General features: G+C 35.2%; 1 protein-coding gene across 1 annotated transcript in view; it reads right to left on the reverse strand.

Moving 5' to 3' along the window:
• The window catches only part of LOC111143656 (SAS-6 centriolar assembly protein), a 48410-nt gene that overhangs the window by 14556 nt on the left and 15579 nt on the right, over positions 1-18275 (reverse strand). Inside the window, exons 8-14 of the mRNA XM_022497475.1 lie at positions 16727-16918; positions 13401-13595; positions 13203-13292; positions 12944-13123; positions 12488-12569; positions 11673-11809; positions 9379-9507 (exon numbers count right to left, since the gene is read on the reverse strand). Of these exons, the coding sequence (XP_022353183.1) occupies positions 9379-9507; positions 11673-11809; positions 12488-12569; positions 12944-13123; positions 13203-13292; positions 13401-13595; positions 16727-16918 (1005 nt within the window). The remainder of the gene's footprint in view (positions 1-9378; positions 9508-11672; positions 11810-12487; positions 12570-12943; positions 13124-13202; positions 13293-13400; positions 13596-16726; positions 16919-18275) is intronic.

An 18275-nucleotide genomic window follows, 5' to 3' on the forward strand; every position in this document is an offset into this window, starting at 1 on the left:
GGTTGGGCATCTGCCCTCAGCTCGGGTCATGATCTCACGGTCCTGGGATTGAGCCCCGCATCGAGCCCCTCATCGGGCTCTCTTCTGGGCGGGAAGCCTGCTTCCCCCTCTCTCTCTGCCTGCCTCTCTGCCTCCTTGTGATCTCTGTCTCAAATAAATAAATAAAATATTAAAAAAAAATTTTAAGTTGCTACCAGCATTTCTACTTCTGGTTATATACCCAAAAGAAATGAAAACAGGGCTTGAAGACATATTTGTACACCCAGGTACACAGAAGCATTATTCTCAATAGCTAAACATGGAAGCAATTCAAGTGTCCATCAAAAGATAAACAAAATATGTGATATACACACGATGGAATATTATTCAACCATATAAAGGGAACAAATCCTGACAAATCCAAACTGAACAAATCCAGTTGTATGGTACAACTGGAATGAAATCTAATGACACATGCTAAGTAAAATAAGCCGGTCACAAAAAGACAAATACTATATGGTGATATCACTTTATATGAGGTATTTATAATAGTCAAAATCATAGAGATAGAAAGTAGAACTGTGGTTACCAGGAGCTGGGAGGCATGGGGGAAATTGGGAAATTACTGGTTAATGTGTACAGAGTTTCGATTTTACAAGATGAAAGGAGCTCTGGAGATGGCTGGTGGTGATGGTTGCACAGTATTATGTATGTATTTAACATCACTGCCTGTGTATACACAATTTTTAATTCTAAACTTTAAAAAGGTTGAGGGGCATTTGGATGGCTCAGTCGTTTAAGCGTCTGACTTTGGCTCAGGTCATGATCCTGGAGTCCTGGGATTGAGGCCCCTCTCGAGTTCCCTCAAAAGGGAACTCAGAGCAAGGAACAAGGGAGCTCGGAACAAGGGAGCCTGTTTCTCCCTCTCTCTGTCCCCCAACTCATGCTCACTCAATCTCAAATAAATAAATCTTTAAAAAGGTTAAGACAGTGAATTTTATGTGTATTTTGCCAAAGATTTTTTTTTAAGTGGAGTACACTACAAAAGTTAAATTTTACTGTGTGTAAATGATACCTCAATAATCTGACTTAAACTGTAGCTGGAAAGTTCTGAAGCTCATCAATAAAATTTTAGGGGCACCTGGGTGGCTCTGGTTCTGAAGCATCTGACTTCAGCTCAGGTCATGATCTCAGCATCCTGGAATCAGGCCCCACGTTAGGCTCTACACTCAGCGGGAAATCTGTTTTTCTTTCTCCCTCTGCCCCTACTCCCACTGATGTGCATGTACATATACTCCCTCTCCCTCTCTCAATTAAGAAAATTAAAAAAAATTTTTTTAGATACACTGAATAACACCTATAGATGAAAATGAAGTATCTTAAAAAACAAAAAACAAACCCACTTATAATTGCACCAGAAATAAAAGACCTAAAAATAAACTTAACTTGAGGACGTGAAAGACACACACTCTGAAAATTATAAAACACTGATGAAAGAAATTGAAGACAAAACAAATGGAATGCTATATTATATTCACAGGCTGGAAGAATTAGTTTTGTTTAAATGTCCACACTACCCAAAGCAATCTACAGATTCAATGTAATCCCTATCAAAATACCAATAGCATTCTTCACAAAACTATAACAAATAATACTAAAACTTCTACAGAGGCGCGCCTGGGTGGCTCAGTTGGTGAAGCACCTGACTTTCACTCAGGTCATAATACCCCAGTCCTGGGATGGAGCCCTGAGTCAGGCTCCAAGCTCAATGGAGAGCCTGCTTCTCCCTCTCCCTCTTCCCCTCCCCACCCCCTACTCGTGCGCCCCCTCTCTCTCCAATAGAATCTTAAAAAAAAAAAATTTCTACAGAATCACAAAAGGCATCAAATAACCAAAGCAGTTCATGAGAAAAAACAATGAAGTTGGAGGTACATTTCAAGATAATACTACAAGGCTATAGTAAAACAGTGTAGTTCTGCCACAAAAATAAACACACAGATCAAACAGAATAGAGCACACAGAAATAAACCCATCCTTATATGGTCAATTAAACTGTAGCATTGGATGTAAGAATATAAAGTGAGGCAAAAGACAGTCTCTTAAACGAGTGGTGCTGGGAAAACTGGACAGCTCAATGCACTAGAATGAACCTGGATGACATTCACGTCATACCTAAAAATTAAATGGATTAAAGACCCAAATGTGAGACCTGAAACTGTAAAACTCCTAGAAGAAAATATAGCTAGTAATCTCTTTGACATCAGCCTTAGCAACATTTTTCTAGATGTGTGTCTGAAGGCAAGTGAAATAAAAGCAAAAATAAACTGTTGAGACCACACGAAAATAACAAGCTTTTGAAAAGCAAAGGAAACCATCAACAGAACAGGAAACCTACTGAACAGAAATTTGCAAATGATACATCCAATAAGAAGTTAATATCAAAAATATATAAAGAAGTGACACGACTCAACACCACTCCCTCTCCACACACACGAATGATCTGATTAAAAAATGAGCAGAGAATCTGAATGGTTCTTCCAAAGAAGATATACAGGTAGCCAGCAGATACATGAAAACATGCTCAACATCACTCATCATCCATTAACAAAGCACTACTTAAATTAATTATAGTCCATCCATATACTAAGTAGTTATTAAATAACAAAAACATTCTGATACATGAAAATGGACCTATTCCATAATACTGTTGAATAAAGTAAGGCACAGAACAGTAGGCATGTACTATCTATGGTTAAATATACAAACCCTGATGTATACAAACATACATACATAGGTACACACATATATCCTTGCATATGCCTTAAATATTTTTAGAATATATCAAAAAAACTCCTAACAGTGACCTTCTCTGAGGTGACAACTAGAAACCACAGGAGGGACATTTAGACACTATATCCTCTTGTACAAGTGGGAGCTTCCTATGTTCATATATTATTTTTTAAATAGTTAACACAAAATAAGCAAAAATTAATTTAGAAACATCTGGTGAATAAAGTGGTTAACTGAATTGAGGAATGCAGATAAAATCTGTCTCAGAATATACATTGTGGGCTAAACATTATCAAGATAAATCAATCCTCTGATCTTCACTACATTCTCATTATAGAAAATCCCTCACATCACAGTCTCCAGGATGAAATCTGATCATTGTAAAAGTTCTCAGTGAGGGCTGTCTGGGCGGCTCAGTTGGTTAAGCAGCCAACCCTTGATTTCAGCTCAGGTCATGATCTCAGGGTTGTGAGATTGAGTCCTTCATCATGCTGGTGCTGGGCAAGGACCCTGCTTAAGATTCTCTCTCCCTCCACCTCATCCCCTCCTGCTCACATGCATGGACTCTCTCCAAAAAAATTTAAATGTTTCGGAGTGCCTGGGTGCCTCAGGGGGTTAAGCCTCTGCCTTCGACTCGGGTCATGATCTCAGGGTCCTGGGATCGAGCCCCACATCGGGCTCTCTGCTCAGCGGGGAACCTGCTTCCCCCCTCTCTCTGACTGCCTCTCTGCCTACATGTGATCTCTCTCTGTCAAATAAATAAATAAAATCTTAAAGAACTAAAATTTTTTTTTTTAAATTAAATGTTTCAGTGATTTTATAATAAGTATTTTCTTTGACATCGAGTAACATCTTTTCAATAACAGTTTAGTTTAAAAGATACTACAGTTTGCAATCATAATGGGGTTTTTGCCACAAAATGTAAGCACCGCATCAGCAATGACTTTGTCTTCTTCACTGCTGTATCTCTTGTAACTAGAACAATGTATGACCATAGTAAACATTCATTAAATATTTATTGAATGAGTGAATCCTTGGCTATTATTGTCTTCAAAAATAAAGGAGAAATTACTTTGTCTATCTTGCTTTAAAATTATAAACTATTCTATTAGACAACATGGCATAATCTTTCAAAATACTCTTGTATGTCCTTCAGCATGATTTCGCTTCTTGCTTAATTTAGCTCATGTCATTTTACATCCTTACAGTTAAACATCTACTAGAAAGTACTAAATCTTTTTTTTTAAGACTTTATTTATTTAAGAGAGAGAGAGAGAATAAGAGAGAGCGTGAGAGGGGAGAGGTCAGAGGAAGACTCCCTGCTGAGCAGGGAGCCCAATGTGGGACTCAATCCCTGGACTCCAAGATCATGACCTGAGCCGAAGGCAGTTGCTTAATCAACTGAGCCACTCAGGTGCCTCAAAAGTATTAAATCTTAACAGAAACATTTAAAGACATCACATATATCACAGATTCAGTATCATGAAATAAAACTTTTTTACTTCAACTAAAAAGAGCATGTTTTAATGATTATAGCCGCCAGCACAGGTCTACCTAGATCAGTGGTCTCCAAAGTAGGCAGTGATTGTGACCACACGCTGAGGTAGAAGAAAATCTCATAAATTTGATTTATATACATTTTCAATTTATATATTTGAGCATTTTATTAATAATAGATAATATAATAAAGCAATTATCACGTACAAGGCACTATTCTAAGCAAATGTATTAACTCACCTAGCTCTTACAATAATCCAGCAAGGCAGATAAAATTACTGTTCCATTTTACAAGTGGAGGCACTGAAGCATGAAAGTTAGAGGTTTCTTCTTTTTTGTCTGTTTCAGTGGCTGACCCAATTCACCTTGATAAAGGCAAGATTTAAACCCTAACAAAAATGAACTATTGGGACTTCATCAAGATCAAAACCTTTTGCACAGCAAAGGAAACAGTTAACAAAACCAAAAGACAACTGACAGAATGGGAGAAGATATTTGCAAACGACATATCAGATAAAGGGCTAGTATCCAAAATCTATAAAGAGCTTAGCAAAGTCAACACCCAAAGAACAAACAATCCAATCAAGAAATGGGCAGAGGACATGAACAGACATTTCTGCAAAGAAGACATCCAGATGGCCAACAGACACATGAAAAAGTGCTCCACATTACTCAGCATCAGGGAAATACAAGTCAAAACCACAAGGAGATACCACCTCACACCAGTCAGAATGGCTAAAATTAACAAGTCAGGGAATGACAGATGCTGGTGAGGATGGGGAGAAAAGGGAACTGTCCTATTCTGTTGGTGGGAATGCAAGCTGGTGCAAACACTATGGAAAACAGCATGGAGTTTCCTCAAAAAGTTGAAAATAGAGCTACCCTATGACCCAGCAATTGCACTATTAGGTATTTACCCTAAAGATACAAATGGGAGTGATCCGAAGGGGCATGTGCACCTGAATGTTTATAGCAGCAATGTCCACAATAGCCAAACTATGGAAGAACCGAGATGTCCATCAACAGATGAATGGATAAAGAAGATGTGGTATATATATACACAATGGAATACTATGCGGCCATCAAAAGAAATGAAATCTTGCTATTTGCAATGACGGGGATGGAACTAGAGGGTATTATGCTTAGCGAAATAAGTCAATCAGAGAAAGACAATTATAATATGATCTCCCTGATATGCGGAAGTTGAGAGGCAACGTGGGGGGTTTGGGGGTTAGGAAAGGAATAAATGAAACAAGATGGGATTGGTAGGGAGATAAACCATGAGACTCTTAATCTCACAAAACAAACTGAGGGTTGCTGGGAAGAGGGGGATAGGGAGAGGGTGGTGGGGTTATGGACATTGGCGAAGGTATGTGCTATGGTGAGTGCTGTGAAGTGTGTAAACCTGGTGATTCATAGACCTGTACCCCTGGGGCTAATTATACATTTTATGTTAATTAAAAAAAAAAAGATTTAAACCCTAACATCAGATTCCACCTTCTTAACCACTAAACTATACTGTACATAATATAGTAGTTGAATAGTATATGCATATAATTCACAAATAAATATTCACTAGACTCAAGCTCAACATGTTTTATTTGTTTTAGGTTGTTTTTGTTTTTTAACTTTTGGGGATACATAATCAAAAGGATATGGAGATCAGTGATATAGGAAACCCTGAAAGTCTAGCTCTTATATTCAGGAACATCCTTGCTATAATGATTCCTCCAATTCTAGAAAAACTATAAAGGTAATCTTGTAAGTCATATTTAGACCTATAAACTAGGCAACTATCTGGAAAGTATGTGTAGTATTTTTTATCCTCACTTTGGACATTATATATATATACATATATTCCTGGAAAGCTGTTTAAGATTAAAAAAAAAAAAAAAACAATTTGAAAAACAGTGTGGAAGTCCCTCAAAAAGTTAAAAATAGAACTACTTTATGATCCAGCTGTACTACTGGATATTTACCCAAAGAATACAAAAACACTAATTCAGAGGGATACACGCATCCCTATGTGTATAGCAGCATTATATATAATAGCCAAGATAGGGTAACAGTCCAAGTATCCATGAGTTGACAAATGGAAAAGATGTGGTATATCTATATAATGCAATAGTATTCAGCCATATAAAGAATGAAATCTTGCGGGACGCCTGGGTGGCTCAGTTGGTTAAGCAGCTGCCTTCAGCTCAGGTCATGATCTCGGGGTCCTGAGATCAAGACCCACATTGGGCTCCTTGCTCGTCAGGGCGCCTGCTTCTCCCTCTGCCTCTGCCTGCCATCCTGTATGCCTGTGCTCGCTCTCTCTCCCTCTCTTTCTCTGACAAATAAATAAATAAAATCTTTTAAAAAAAAAAAAAAAGAATGAAATCTTGCCAACTGCAATGACATGGATGGAGCTAGAGAATAGAATGCTAAGATAAATATACGTCAAAGACAAATACCATACAATTTCACTCATACATAGAATTTAAGAAAGAGAACAAGCAAATAAAAAAATGAGAGTGTGTGTGTCAAAACAAAAACAGACTTTTAATTACAGAGAATAATCTGATGGTTACCAGGGGGAGGGTGTTGGGGTTAAATAGGGTTAAAGAGTTCATGAAGATTAAGGAGTGTACTTGTGATCACTTGAGCACCAAGTGATATATAGAACTGATAAATTACTATATTGTATACCTAAAACTAATAATACTGCATTTAACTAATTGTAATTAAAATAAAAACTTAAAATAGAATGAAAAAGCAATTCAATCATAATTCTCAAGAAAAAAATTGATCCAACATGCAATCACATTTGAGAACATTGATATTCATTAAGGAACATAGTATTCAAGAAACAAGCGTTGGCAAGGATGTAAAGAAAAAGGAACCTCACACACAGTTGGTGAGAATGCAAACTGATGCATCCACTCGGTAAAATAATATGGAGGTTCCTCAAAAAACTAAAAATAGAATAGCATATGATCCAGTAATTCCACTACTGGGTATTTACACAAAGAATAAGAAAACACTAATTTGAAAAGATATATACACCCCCACATTTATAGCAGCATTATTTACAATAGCCAAATTCTGGAGCCCAAGTGTCCATTGATAGATGAATGGATCAAGATAACGTGGTATATGTACAATGTAATACTGTCCAGCCATTAAAGAAAGTATGAAATCTTGCCATTTGGAAAGCATGGAAGGAACTGAAGGGTATAACAGTATGTGAAATAAGTCAAAGAAAAACAAAAACCACATGATTTCACTCATATGTGGAATTTAAGAAATAAAACAAAGGGAAAAAAAAACAAAAAACAAACTGTAGAAGATAAAATGAGGGGAGGTAGGTGGCGGAATGGGTGAACTCAATGAAGGGGATTAAATATACACTTATCTTGATGAACACTGAGTAATATATATAACTGCTGAATAACTACATTGTATACGTGAAATTAATACTGTATGTTAATTATACTGGAATTAAAATTAAAAAATAAAATATGGACAAAGTTAACAGTACAAGCATTAGGTAACATTGTAAAAAAAAATAGTACTCCTTTAAATACACACATCTGATACTCTTTAACAGACAATGCAAGAAAAGCCAACTAAATGCACCTAAATACTCTTTACATAATGATATTCAAAGCATAAAAACTCAGGTTTAATTCTCATTTCACTGAGAATTCTCAGGCTCAAAAAGTTAAAAAGAAGCATAGGCTAAGCAACACAGCTTATTTTTAGGGCAGCCCAAAACTAATTTGATAAAGGATTTATAAGAACAATCTCAAAGTCCTCAATTCAAAATATTCTTTTCAGGGACACCGGGATGGCTGAGTCAGTTAAGCATCTGACTCTTGATTTCGGCTCAAGTCATGATCTCAGGGTGATGGGACTGAGTACCACATCAGGCTCCATGCTCAGGGAGCAGTCAGTTTGAGATTCTCTCCCTTTCCCTCTGCCCCCGCTCCTCATGCACACATTCTCTCTCTAAAATAAATAAATAAAATTTTTTTCTTCTTTTTTTTTTTAGATTTTATTTATTTATTTGACAGAGAGATCACAAGTAGGCAGAGAGGCAGGCAGAGAGAGAGGAGGAAGCAGGCTCCTCGCCGAGCAGAGAGCCTGATGCGGGGCTCGATCCCAGGACCCTGGGATCATGACCTGAGCTGAAAGCAGAGGCTTTAACCCACTGAGCCACCCAGGCACCCCTTAAATAAATAAATCTTTAAAAAAAAACTCTTTCAAAAACATTTACTTGTCTCTATAATTTATAAAAAATCAATTTTCACCTAATGTTAGGAAAGAAAAAGAATCAGTGGCTGGTCTGAGCAGATTAAATTATGTAAAATTATAATATATATGAAAACATATACACCTAAGACATTAGTACTCCTAAGACATTAGTACTAACGATGATGAAAAACTCAAGGGGATAGAAAAAAGCCTTAGCAAATAGATCACACTGGAGGAAATGCTAGGTTATGCTATTTAAGATAATGTTGCCAGAACTACATTTTAGAATATGCTATAAGTCTGCCTTATCAGACCTTTAAACACTGGCAACAGGGGTACCTGGGTGGCTTAGTTGTTGAGGTCATGATCCCAGGGTCCTGGGATCGAGCCCTACATTGGGCTCCCTGCTCAGTGGGAAGCCTGCTTCTCCCTCTCCCACTTCCCCTGCTTATATTCCCTCTCTCACTGCTGTCAAATAAATAAATAAAATCTTTAAAGAAAGAAAGAAAGAATAAACACTGGCAACAGAATCCAAAAATGTCACCAGAGCTAATATATCAACAGTATGAAGTCAGTGATGCTAGTTAGGCTTCAGAGTTGTAATCAAGAATGAATAAAGTGGAAAAAGAGGCTGAATGGGAATAAAAAAAAATGTAAGCAGAATGATGTCAGCTTTTTACAAACCAGAGTGACTCAAGAAATACCATATAGTACAGACTGTATTTCCTGTAAGCATAAACTAGATATTTGGGAATATATTTATGTATTACCTAATACTTAGCAACTGACCAAAGGCTAATCTTCAAGAAAAAAAAATGTTTGTTAATAAATTGCTATATTTCCCCCAAAAAAGTTATTAGTTAATTTTTCTACCTTTGGTCCTGAAATTGGGTGGATGGTATTTTTGGCAGATATAGGATGAGGAAAGGTATTTTGGAATGCAAATGCAGAGGAGACAGGATAACCAATCCCACAAGTTGGGTAAGGAAGTCTACCATCAACCTAAAAATAAAAACATAAAAAGGTTAAGGATGGGATATTTTTTGTTATAATACTAATACTTAAAAGCACTATCTTAGAGGCCAATTTTATCATGACACTATGAAACTCTGCTTTATTATAATAGCATGAGGCTAGGATACCTTTAAGTTTTCTAAAGAGTGGCTGTACAAGCTTAGCAAAATAAGCGACTGGACCTGTCTTTGAACTGAGTTCAAACAACGACCTCTCTGAACCATCCTGGTTCTCTATAGGTCTTCCATTCCTGAAAAGGGGGAATGGGCGTAGGGTGGAGTCATAGATCAATAAGCCAATCAGACATAAAATAAAAATAATTTTCTGCCAGAATGAGAACAAGATACATGTTCTTACACAGACTAATTCAGACCATAATTTGCTTTGCCACTAAGTTTCAATATGGCGGCAACACCATTAACCAATGTCACCTAAAGACTAAAAGAGAACAACGGAAACACAAACCTTAAGAAACAATTGTATACATCACTGGCTGCAAGACAAAAAACATCTACATAGCTATTTATCATAAGTCATGAAGGGTAAGCATGTTAAGTTTTTCAAGTTTGTAATTCAGTACTGGGCACTTCTTTTCACACCTTTTCCCAATTTAGCAAAAATATATTCCTTTTTTTAAACATCAAATACAATCTGATTTACTAGTATAGATTTAAAATTCAATTAGATATGTGCATTTTAAATCCTCTCCCAATGCTCTCCAATCAAAAACTACCAGAAACACATCTATAGGTATACAAGGTGGGTTTATTGCTCCTTACAAACAACGGAGACTGCATATCGTGGGAAACATAGTAAGGATGTGGCAGTACACAGGTGTTAAAAGGGACTTACATGTTAGGTGGTTTAAGAGAGTTTAATAAAGTGTAGCTTTGTTGTGGATCAGACGCTATCTGGAAATGAGGATAATTGTATGACTGATCATCTGAAATAAATATTATTAGGTAAGTCGGGAGGAATATTTTATTAAGGCCAAAACTGTAATTGGTAAAGAAGGAACAGTCAATCATGTTAGCCGGGATAGGAGGATGCTTGCCCATTCTATGGTTTAGCATTTTTCATTTTTAAAATTGTGTTCAGATATGATTATGAGGTGGTCTTGTTCTTGTCTTGATCTGTCACAGTCACAGAGTGGCCTTGCCTGATGTTGATATTCTGTGAAATTATTTATGTTCAACAGAAGAGCCCCAAGACCTAGTTATGAGTCAGGCCAGCTCTCCTAGCAACACCAGGGCCTTGCTCCCAGATGTAAAGAGCTGCTGTTCTTTTTCTCCTCTCTAATTTCTTGCAAGGAGAAAGCAAAAGACCTGGTCTTAGGAGATAGAAAGCTTAGATATCATAACTTAATTCCTTCTAGAATCTAGAGCTGACAGGCTGATAAAAGGACATTTCTTTCTCTTTTCTTTTTCAAATAGAGTTCAGCTTATGCTGCTGCTGCTTTTTTTTTTTTTTGGCAATTTTTTAAAATTTAATTTCTTTTCAGTGTAACAGATTTCATTGTTTATGCACCACACCCAGTGCTCCATGCAATCCGTGCCCTCCATAATACCCACCACCAGGCTCCCCCAACCTCCCACCCCTCCCTTCAAACCCCTCAGATTGTTTTTCAGAGTCCATAGTCTCTCATGGTTCATCTCCCCCTCCAATTTCCCTCAACTCCCTTCTTCTCTCCATCTCCCCATGTACTCCATGTTATATCTTATGTTCCACAAATAAGTGAAACCATATGATAGTTGACTCTCTCTGCTTGACTTATTTCACTCAGCATCAGTTTATGCTTCTTCTATCATAGTTTCAAACTTAAGCCCAAACTCTGTTCTTCCTTCTTAAGGTCCCTAGAGTACTCCCTTCTTCAGAACATTTGGCATTACTCTGGTTATTACTGAATGATTTCTATATCCAATTAAATTTTAAAAATAAGTGTGCCCTTGAAATACAGCCTCTTTGTTAAGAGCAAGTATACCTGTATGTCCCACTTCCAAGTGGGACTTAAACTTTACCTCAGTGCTAACAGTTATAGGACTCTAGCCATATTTGTACCAGCACCTGAAGTCATGAAGACTTCCTCACAGTCTGGGAATATTTTAGTTTTAGGTAATTTACTAAGACCACTCAAGTCTTAATTTAAAACATACCACATTTGAGTTAGGAGAAATCCCACTTCTGATTATGTTGCTGCTAGAATGTACAGGTGGAGTGGTAGAAGGTCCCAATCCATCTTGCTTTCTCACTAGCTGATTTTCATTTAGTTCTTTATTTAACCATGTGATTACTTAAATAAAAGAACAAAACAAGGTAAAGAATTTTGACTAATTTTTCTAATAACTTCAAACATCTAAAAATCATATTGAGATTTTTAAAATTTCAAGTCTTTAAAACTATCTTATATCACAGGAAAATATAGGTTCACCTCAATTTTTGCCATTAAAGACTCTTATTTTAGCAACTGCCACAGAGAACTCCTTATTCTATTACTATCAGAAGCATACATTTCTGCTAGTCAAGGATCTCTTTGAAGGCTTTCATTTCTAGAATATCTTACAGTTTATTTGAAGTTCACACTCTTGTCTGATAACCAATACAAAAACCAAAAAAATGTTAAAGGCTTAATCTTACACTTTAGTTTCAAATAATTATGTTATTACTATTAGATAAATACAGCAATTAAAATAAAGTAATAAAGAAGTTTGGTGAATTTAAATTATAGTCAATATTTTCAACACTTAATTTTGGGTTACTGACACATGTAATATGGTTTTCTTTATAATGATAACAGTTTTACAGGGCAGCTGATATACAAGTTATTATAGCAAAAACATCAAAACAATATATTTAAAATAAATTTTTTGGATGTAGCAATATCTTGATTTACTTCTATGAATTCAAAAACAATTTTCAGAGTAAGAACACAATTACAAACCTCATTTACATAAAAACATAAAACACTTACATTTTTCATTATTTTTTAGAAGTTGTTTGCTTTCTTCAAGCTTTTGAACGGTAGCTTCTAACTGTTCTTGTAATTTGCACACCTGAAATGTCAATCCTCATAAGTATAATAAAGGCTAAATAAAAACTGAACAAATGTATTTCTATTAATTAATTACTATTAACTACTATTAAAAAGAAAAAGTTAATTACAGCTCAACTGTGTAACACTATATGTATATACATATATACACATATACTGTACATGTATATGAATACTGAAGGTATCTGAGCCATAATAACCAACTTTTCAAATTGAAGTAAGTTAACTTCTGTTGAAGCTAGTCATGTTCTTTTTGGGGGGAGAAAAGCTAAAGCTCTTCTCTAATATAATAAAGTAGAAATTTTAAAAGTATGTCTGAGAAAATGTTATACTTTGCAAATAGTCACACGTGCAAAAATATAAAATATTCACTACCTCTTGCTCTTTAATTCGGAGAGACTGTCCAACATCTTGTAATTCTTTTTGTTCCTTTTGTAGTTTGTCTTCCTTCTCAGCCAAAAGCTTCTCTTGCTGAATAGTTACTGTATTCTTCAGTTTCAATTTACCCATTAAAGTTTTCAGATCCCCCTGTAGCTTCTTGATAATTTCATTTGCCTGTAAAAGAGCTTCATATATATATCTTTCTACTTAACCCAAGAAAACTCAATATTCTATTATTTTTTAAAAAACAAACCTTAAGAAGTTCCGCTGATAATGATTTTATTGTAGCTTCAAGTTTTCCTAGTTGTACCTGATTTTTCTCACCATTCTCTTCTAAAGCCACCTGATACATATTTTTTAAAACATGAATAATTAATAGGATGTTTGTGTTTAAGAAAAGCATCACTTGTAAATGTGATCACCAATTTGTTTAAAAAATGTTTAAATAGACCTTTTGTTCCTGGATTGTATCAAATGCTTCTTTTGTTCTTAAAACAAGTTGGTCCTTATCCTTGATTTCCTGTTCTAAAACAGCCACTTTTGTTTGTAACTGATTAATATGCTTTTCTTTCTCGTGGCATTCTGCGTCTAGTGTAGAATTCTCTCTTCGCAAAGAGAGGACTTCTTGCTTAGCCCGCTGGAGCTCCTACAGGAAGAAAAAAAATGATGCAGTATGAAAAAGATAAGTTGGCTACTCTGGTTACTTATAATTAAGAGGTTTAAAAAATTTTTTAAGAAAGTAATATTTTAAAGTTCTAGTAACTTTTAAAAAAAATAGAAGTCACTCTAAAGGTGTATGTAACTTGTAGACTTGAAATATAATTGTAAGATACACTAATATCTAGTTCAATGACAACAAGGAAAATAATCCTGATTTATGAATAAATTACTACAACTTTTAAAAACTAGTAATAAGGATTTTCTGGTAGCTCAAAATTTACACTTAAAAAAAAACACTTAGGTAATAAATGCCCATTTTAATAGATTTCAAAAACATAAATAAATAAAAGCCCTATCATTCTAACATGTAGGCAGTGGTTCTCAAGCTAGTATGCATATTGAAATCACCTAGAGAGCTTTAAAATCCCACTGATGCCTGGTACCATCCCCAAGAGTGTCTTATTTATAAGTTAGCAAGCGGTATGGCCTGGGAACTAGGGTGTTTAAGAGCTCTGCAATGGACAAGGGTGACAACCATGATCCACAGTTAATATTTTGCTCTGTTTATACACACCAATTTCTTAAAAAGTGCTCATACTGTACAGTTTTATAATCAACCTTCTTTATATATTACAAATATCTTTCCATGTCAACAAATATGTTAACACTTCTGGATTTCCTCTTGGTTCACTTTTTACAACAAAACCAAGTAAATATAATTGTTAATTAAAAACAGATTTTTAAAAATTTATGACACATCACTTTATAATCAGGTAATACCAACAAAATACTGCCAGTATACACAAATCCAGGATATAGGTATTCCTAGATAACTTTCATTTTTAACAAAACTTTACAAAATAATTTTATAGTAATATGCCATAGTAGTTCTAGAAGTAAACCCTGCTATCAGACAGACTTGTATACCAATCAGGGTACTCTAGTGTAATCTTGGGAATTACTTAACCTCCCTAAATCTCAGTTCCCTCATTTGTAAAACAGAAATAATAAATACTTCATAAATCACTTCACTTCATCTTCATAAAAACCTTAATGCAAATTGCTTAGCATAATGCCTGGCACACAGTAAATAATAAATGGCAGCAATTATATTCAGGGAACTAATGCTTAAAAGATAAATTTAACATGATTAGGTAATAATACTCAGAAGTTTAAAAAAAAAGTCCCCAGTGCAACAACACAGATGTAGCTAGAGAGTTTAAAATGCTAAGTGAAGTCAGTCAGAGATAGACAAATACCATATAATTTCACTCATATGTGGAATTTAAAAAACAAATGAGCAAAGGAAAAAAAAAAGAGCCAAGAAACAGACTCCTTTTGTTTTTTTGTATTTTTTATTATTTTTTAAAATTTATTAGAGAGAAAGAGAGCACAAGCGGGCAGGGGGAGGGGCAGAGGGAGAAGGAGGAAAGCAGACTCCCCACTGAGCAGACAGCCAAATGCCAGACTCGATCCCAGGACCCTGAGATCATGACCTGAGCCAAAAGCAGATGCTTAACTGACTGAGCCACCCAGGTGCCCCAAGAAACAGACTCTTAACTATTAAAAACAAACTGATGGTTACCAAGGGGAGGTGGCCAGGGGGATGGGTGAAATAGGTGATGGAGATAAGGAATGTAGTTGTTGTGATGTATGGAAGTGTTGAATCACTATATTGTAGTGAAGCTAATATTTGACTATACAACAACTAAATTTTTTTTTAATTCCCAGGACTCATAATTTTCAAGTCTTATGCAAATATTGGAAGAAATATTTTGATTAGATTATATAAAACCCATGTAACAGAGCACACTGTTTATAAAGTAGCCAATTTCAGACCTAAGATAAAAGAAGTCATATAGCATTATAATGACTATCCAATGTACTAGGAAGGCTACAATATTTTACAAACTACTATGAAGGGTAAAGGGAGCAGGGAGGATACAGTAAAGGGAGCAGGGAGGATACACTAAAAATACCTATTGGGGCAGAATACTGAGAATCTGAACATAAAATCAGTCAAGCTTTAGAGTTTCCTAAGCACAAGAGACTGGTGAAATGGAGTGGGAAGTATCATAAGCTTGAGCAACACTGGTGTTGTTTGTATTTCAATATGATGGACTTAACAAAATCTGCATTTTCTGATTAATTCATGATAATAATGTATAATGCTAGGAAGGAATCTATCATCAGGGCCAAACCATCAATAATGTGTCACTATAGCAAGATTTTCAAAATGTCTCTGTTGCCTGAAAGAACAAGGGAATACTAAAGACAAGCAAATAAGAGGATTCCAATCCTTGCTCTTCCACTTACTATGTGACCTTAGACAAGTTACTTAACCTCTCTGTGCCTTAGTTCATCATCTGCAAAATGGGAATAATAGTACCTTCTTTAAAAGCATCGTTTTTTGTTGGTGGTGTTGGGTTTTTTTTTTTATTTTTTAAAGATTTTATTTATTTATTTGACAGAGAGAGATCACAAGTAAGCAGAGAAGCAGGCAGAGAGAGAGGAGGAAGCAGGCTAGGCTCCCCACTGAGCAGAGAACCCGATGTGGGGCTCGATCCCAGGACCCTGAGATCATGACCTGAGCCGAAGGCAGAGGCTTTAACCCACTGAGCCACCCAGGCGCCCCTAAAAGCATTGTTATAAGAACTAAATGGGTTAATATATGTAAAGCAATTAAACAGCACCTTTCACATAGCATGTGTTCAGTATGCCTTAGTTATTATAATTACTAATATCATTGTTATTAGACACAACTTCATATAATTGTCTGACATGTTAAGTAGGCTGAACGAACCAGTCCTGTCAAGACTGAATATGCTGAGCTATAGACAGTGTGGAAATCAAAAGTACACTGAAAAATCTAAAGGCGGTGTCAATGAAGTGCTCAAGACCATAACTAAAAATATCCAAATTTACCTCAGTTCTGTTCTGAATTATCCCTTTTCACCAGATTTTAGATTCTCAAGTTTTTTTTGCAACATCTGATTACCCTAATACCACCAAGACAACCTTGAAAAGCATCAGAAGTATTACAAAAGTAATAAAGTCACCAAATTAAAATGTTATTTTAAATTGGGGGTAGAGGGAAACAAACCCAAAGTTCAATACCTCTTCAACACCAGACAGTTTTGTTTTAAGTTCTCTGATGGTAGAGTCTCCTTTATATTTCCTTTCGGTTAAGTCTTTATTAGCTGTTTCTAACTCAGATAATTTGTTTTGTAGTTGCTGGATGTTTCGTTGATGGAGGATTTCTAAATCTTTTTTCTGTTGTTCATGCTGCTGTTGGTACTGGACCTGTGCCTATTATATAATAAAAATATAGTACCAAAATTCAAAACAACAACACCAAAAAAAAAAAAATAAATAAAATACAGGAAGATTTGAAGAAAAATTAATCTTAGTTATTCTTTGACGTGATTATAACATTTCCCTGTTTTAAAGAGGATCTATTTTCAATTATGGATTTCATGAAGAAGAAAGGTCAACAAAGGCAAATTTACCATTATGATTTTGTCCTTAATTCCTGCTTCTGTAAAACCCTCATATATTTAGAAGGACAGTCTTCAAGTTAAGGGAAGAATCATATATGATTAGGTTAAAAAACTGCAAAATAGTATAGTGTAAACCTATTTGTGTTTAAAAAAAAAAATGAGCAGGTACATAGGGAATTTCCAGTATTCATTTTAAATACCATTATATTATTTCATTTTTTTACAACAATGTATATTTTTAATAACAAAAAACTCTAAAATTTTAAAATTAACAAGGTATTATTCATTAGTTCAGTCTTTCATTTAGTAGCAACATTTAACCAAGATAAAATTTGAATGTGGTTATAACTGTGTAATCTCTTGTGCCTGTTTGAATCATACCACTAGTCTGTTTATCATTTCTGTTGATGAACACTATCAAATCCTAAGTACCTTTCAAAGTATTTTTTTGGATTATGAAAGTTATACATACTCTTAAATGCACAAAGAAAATTACAAATAACCAATAATCTCATCCAGGGAGTCACTTAAAGTATTTATAAATATTTGTAGTATATTTATTTTGGGACTATATATTGCTAATATATTTATATTGACATCACCCATACACATACAATATACATTAAGTTTAACTAACATATTTTAAGTTTAAGACCAAACCACTGATACAACTTAATCGTACTTTTTATTCCTTGGCATTTGTACCTTTTCTTTTTGTTTTAAGATTTTATTTTAGAGATAGCGCTCAGGGGAGAAACAGAGGTAGAGGGACAAGCAGACTCTGAGCTGAATGCAGAGCCTGACGCAGGGCTCAATCCCATGACCCTGAGATCATGACTTGAGCCAAAATCAAGAGTCAGACGCTCAACCAACTGAGCCATCCCGATACCCTGCATTTGTACCTTTTCAGAGCATTAAAAAAACTCTGTAAACACTTTAATAGCTGTACAATATTCCATTCTATGGATATACTATAATTCATTTAAACCCTGCATTACTATGGGTAGGGACTTTCCAATTTTTCACAATTAGAAATAAATCTATGATTGCTTTTGTACACAGACATACATCCAAAATTCAGATTATTTATGATCAACTATAGGTCAAAAAATGTAAACAGGGGTGCCTGGGTGGCTCAGTAGGTTTATGTCATGTTGGGTGTGGAG

Source organism: Enhydra lutris, unplaced genomic scaffold (assembly GCF_002288905.1).
Source record: "Enhydra lutris kenyoni isolate GAN:26980312 unplaced genomic scaffold, ASM228890v2 scaffoldscaffold9, whole genome shotgun sequence".
NCBI classification, from domain to species: Eukaryota; Metazoa; Chordata; class Mammalia; order Carnivora; family Mustelidae; genus Enhydra; species Enhydra lutris.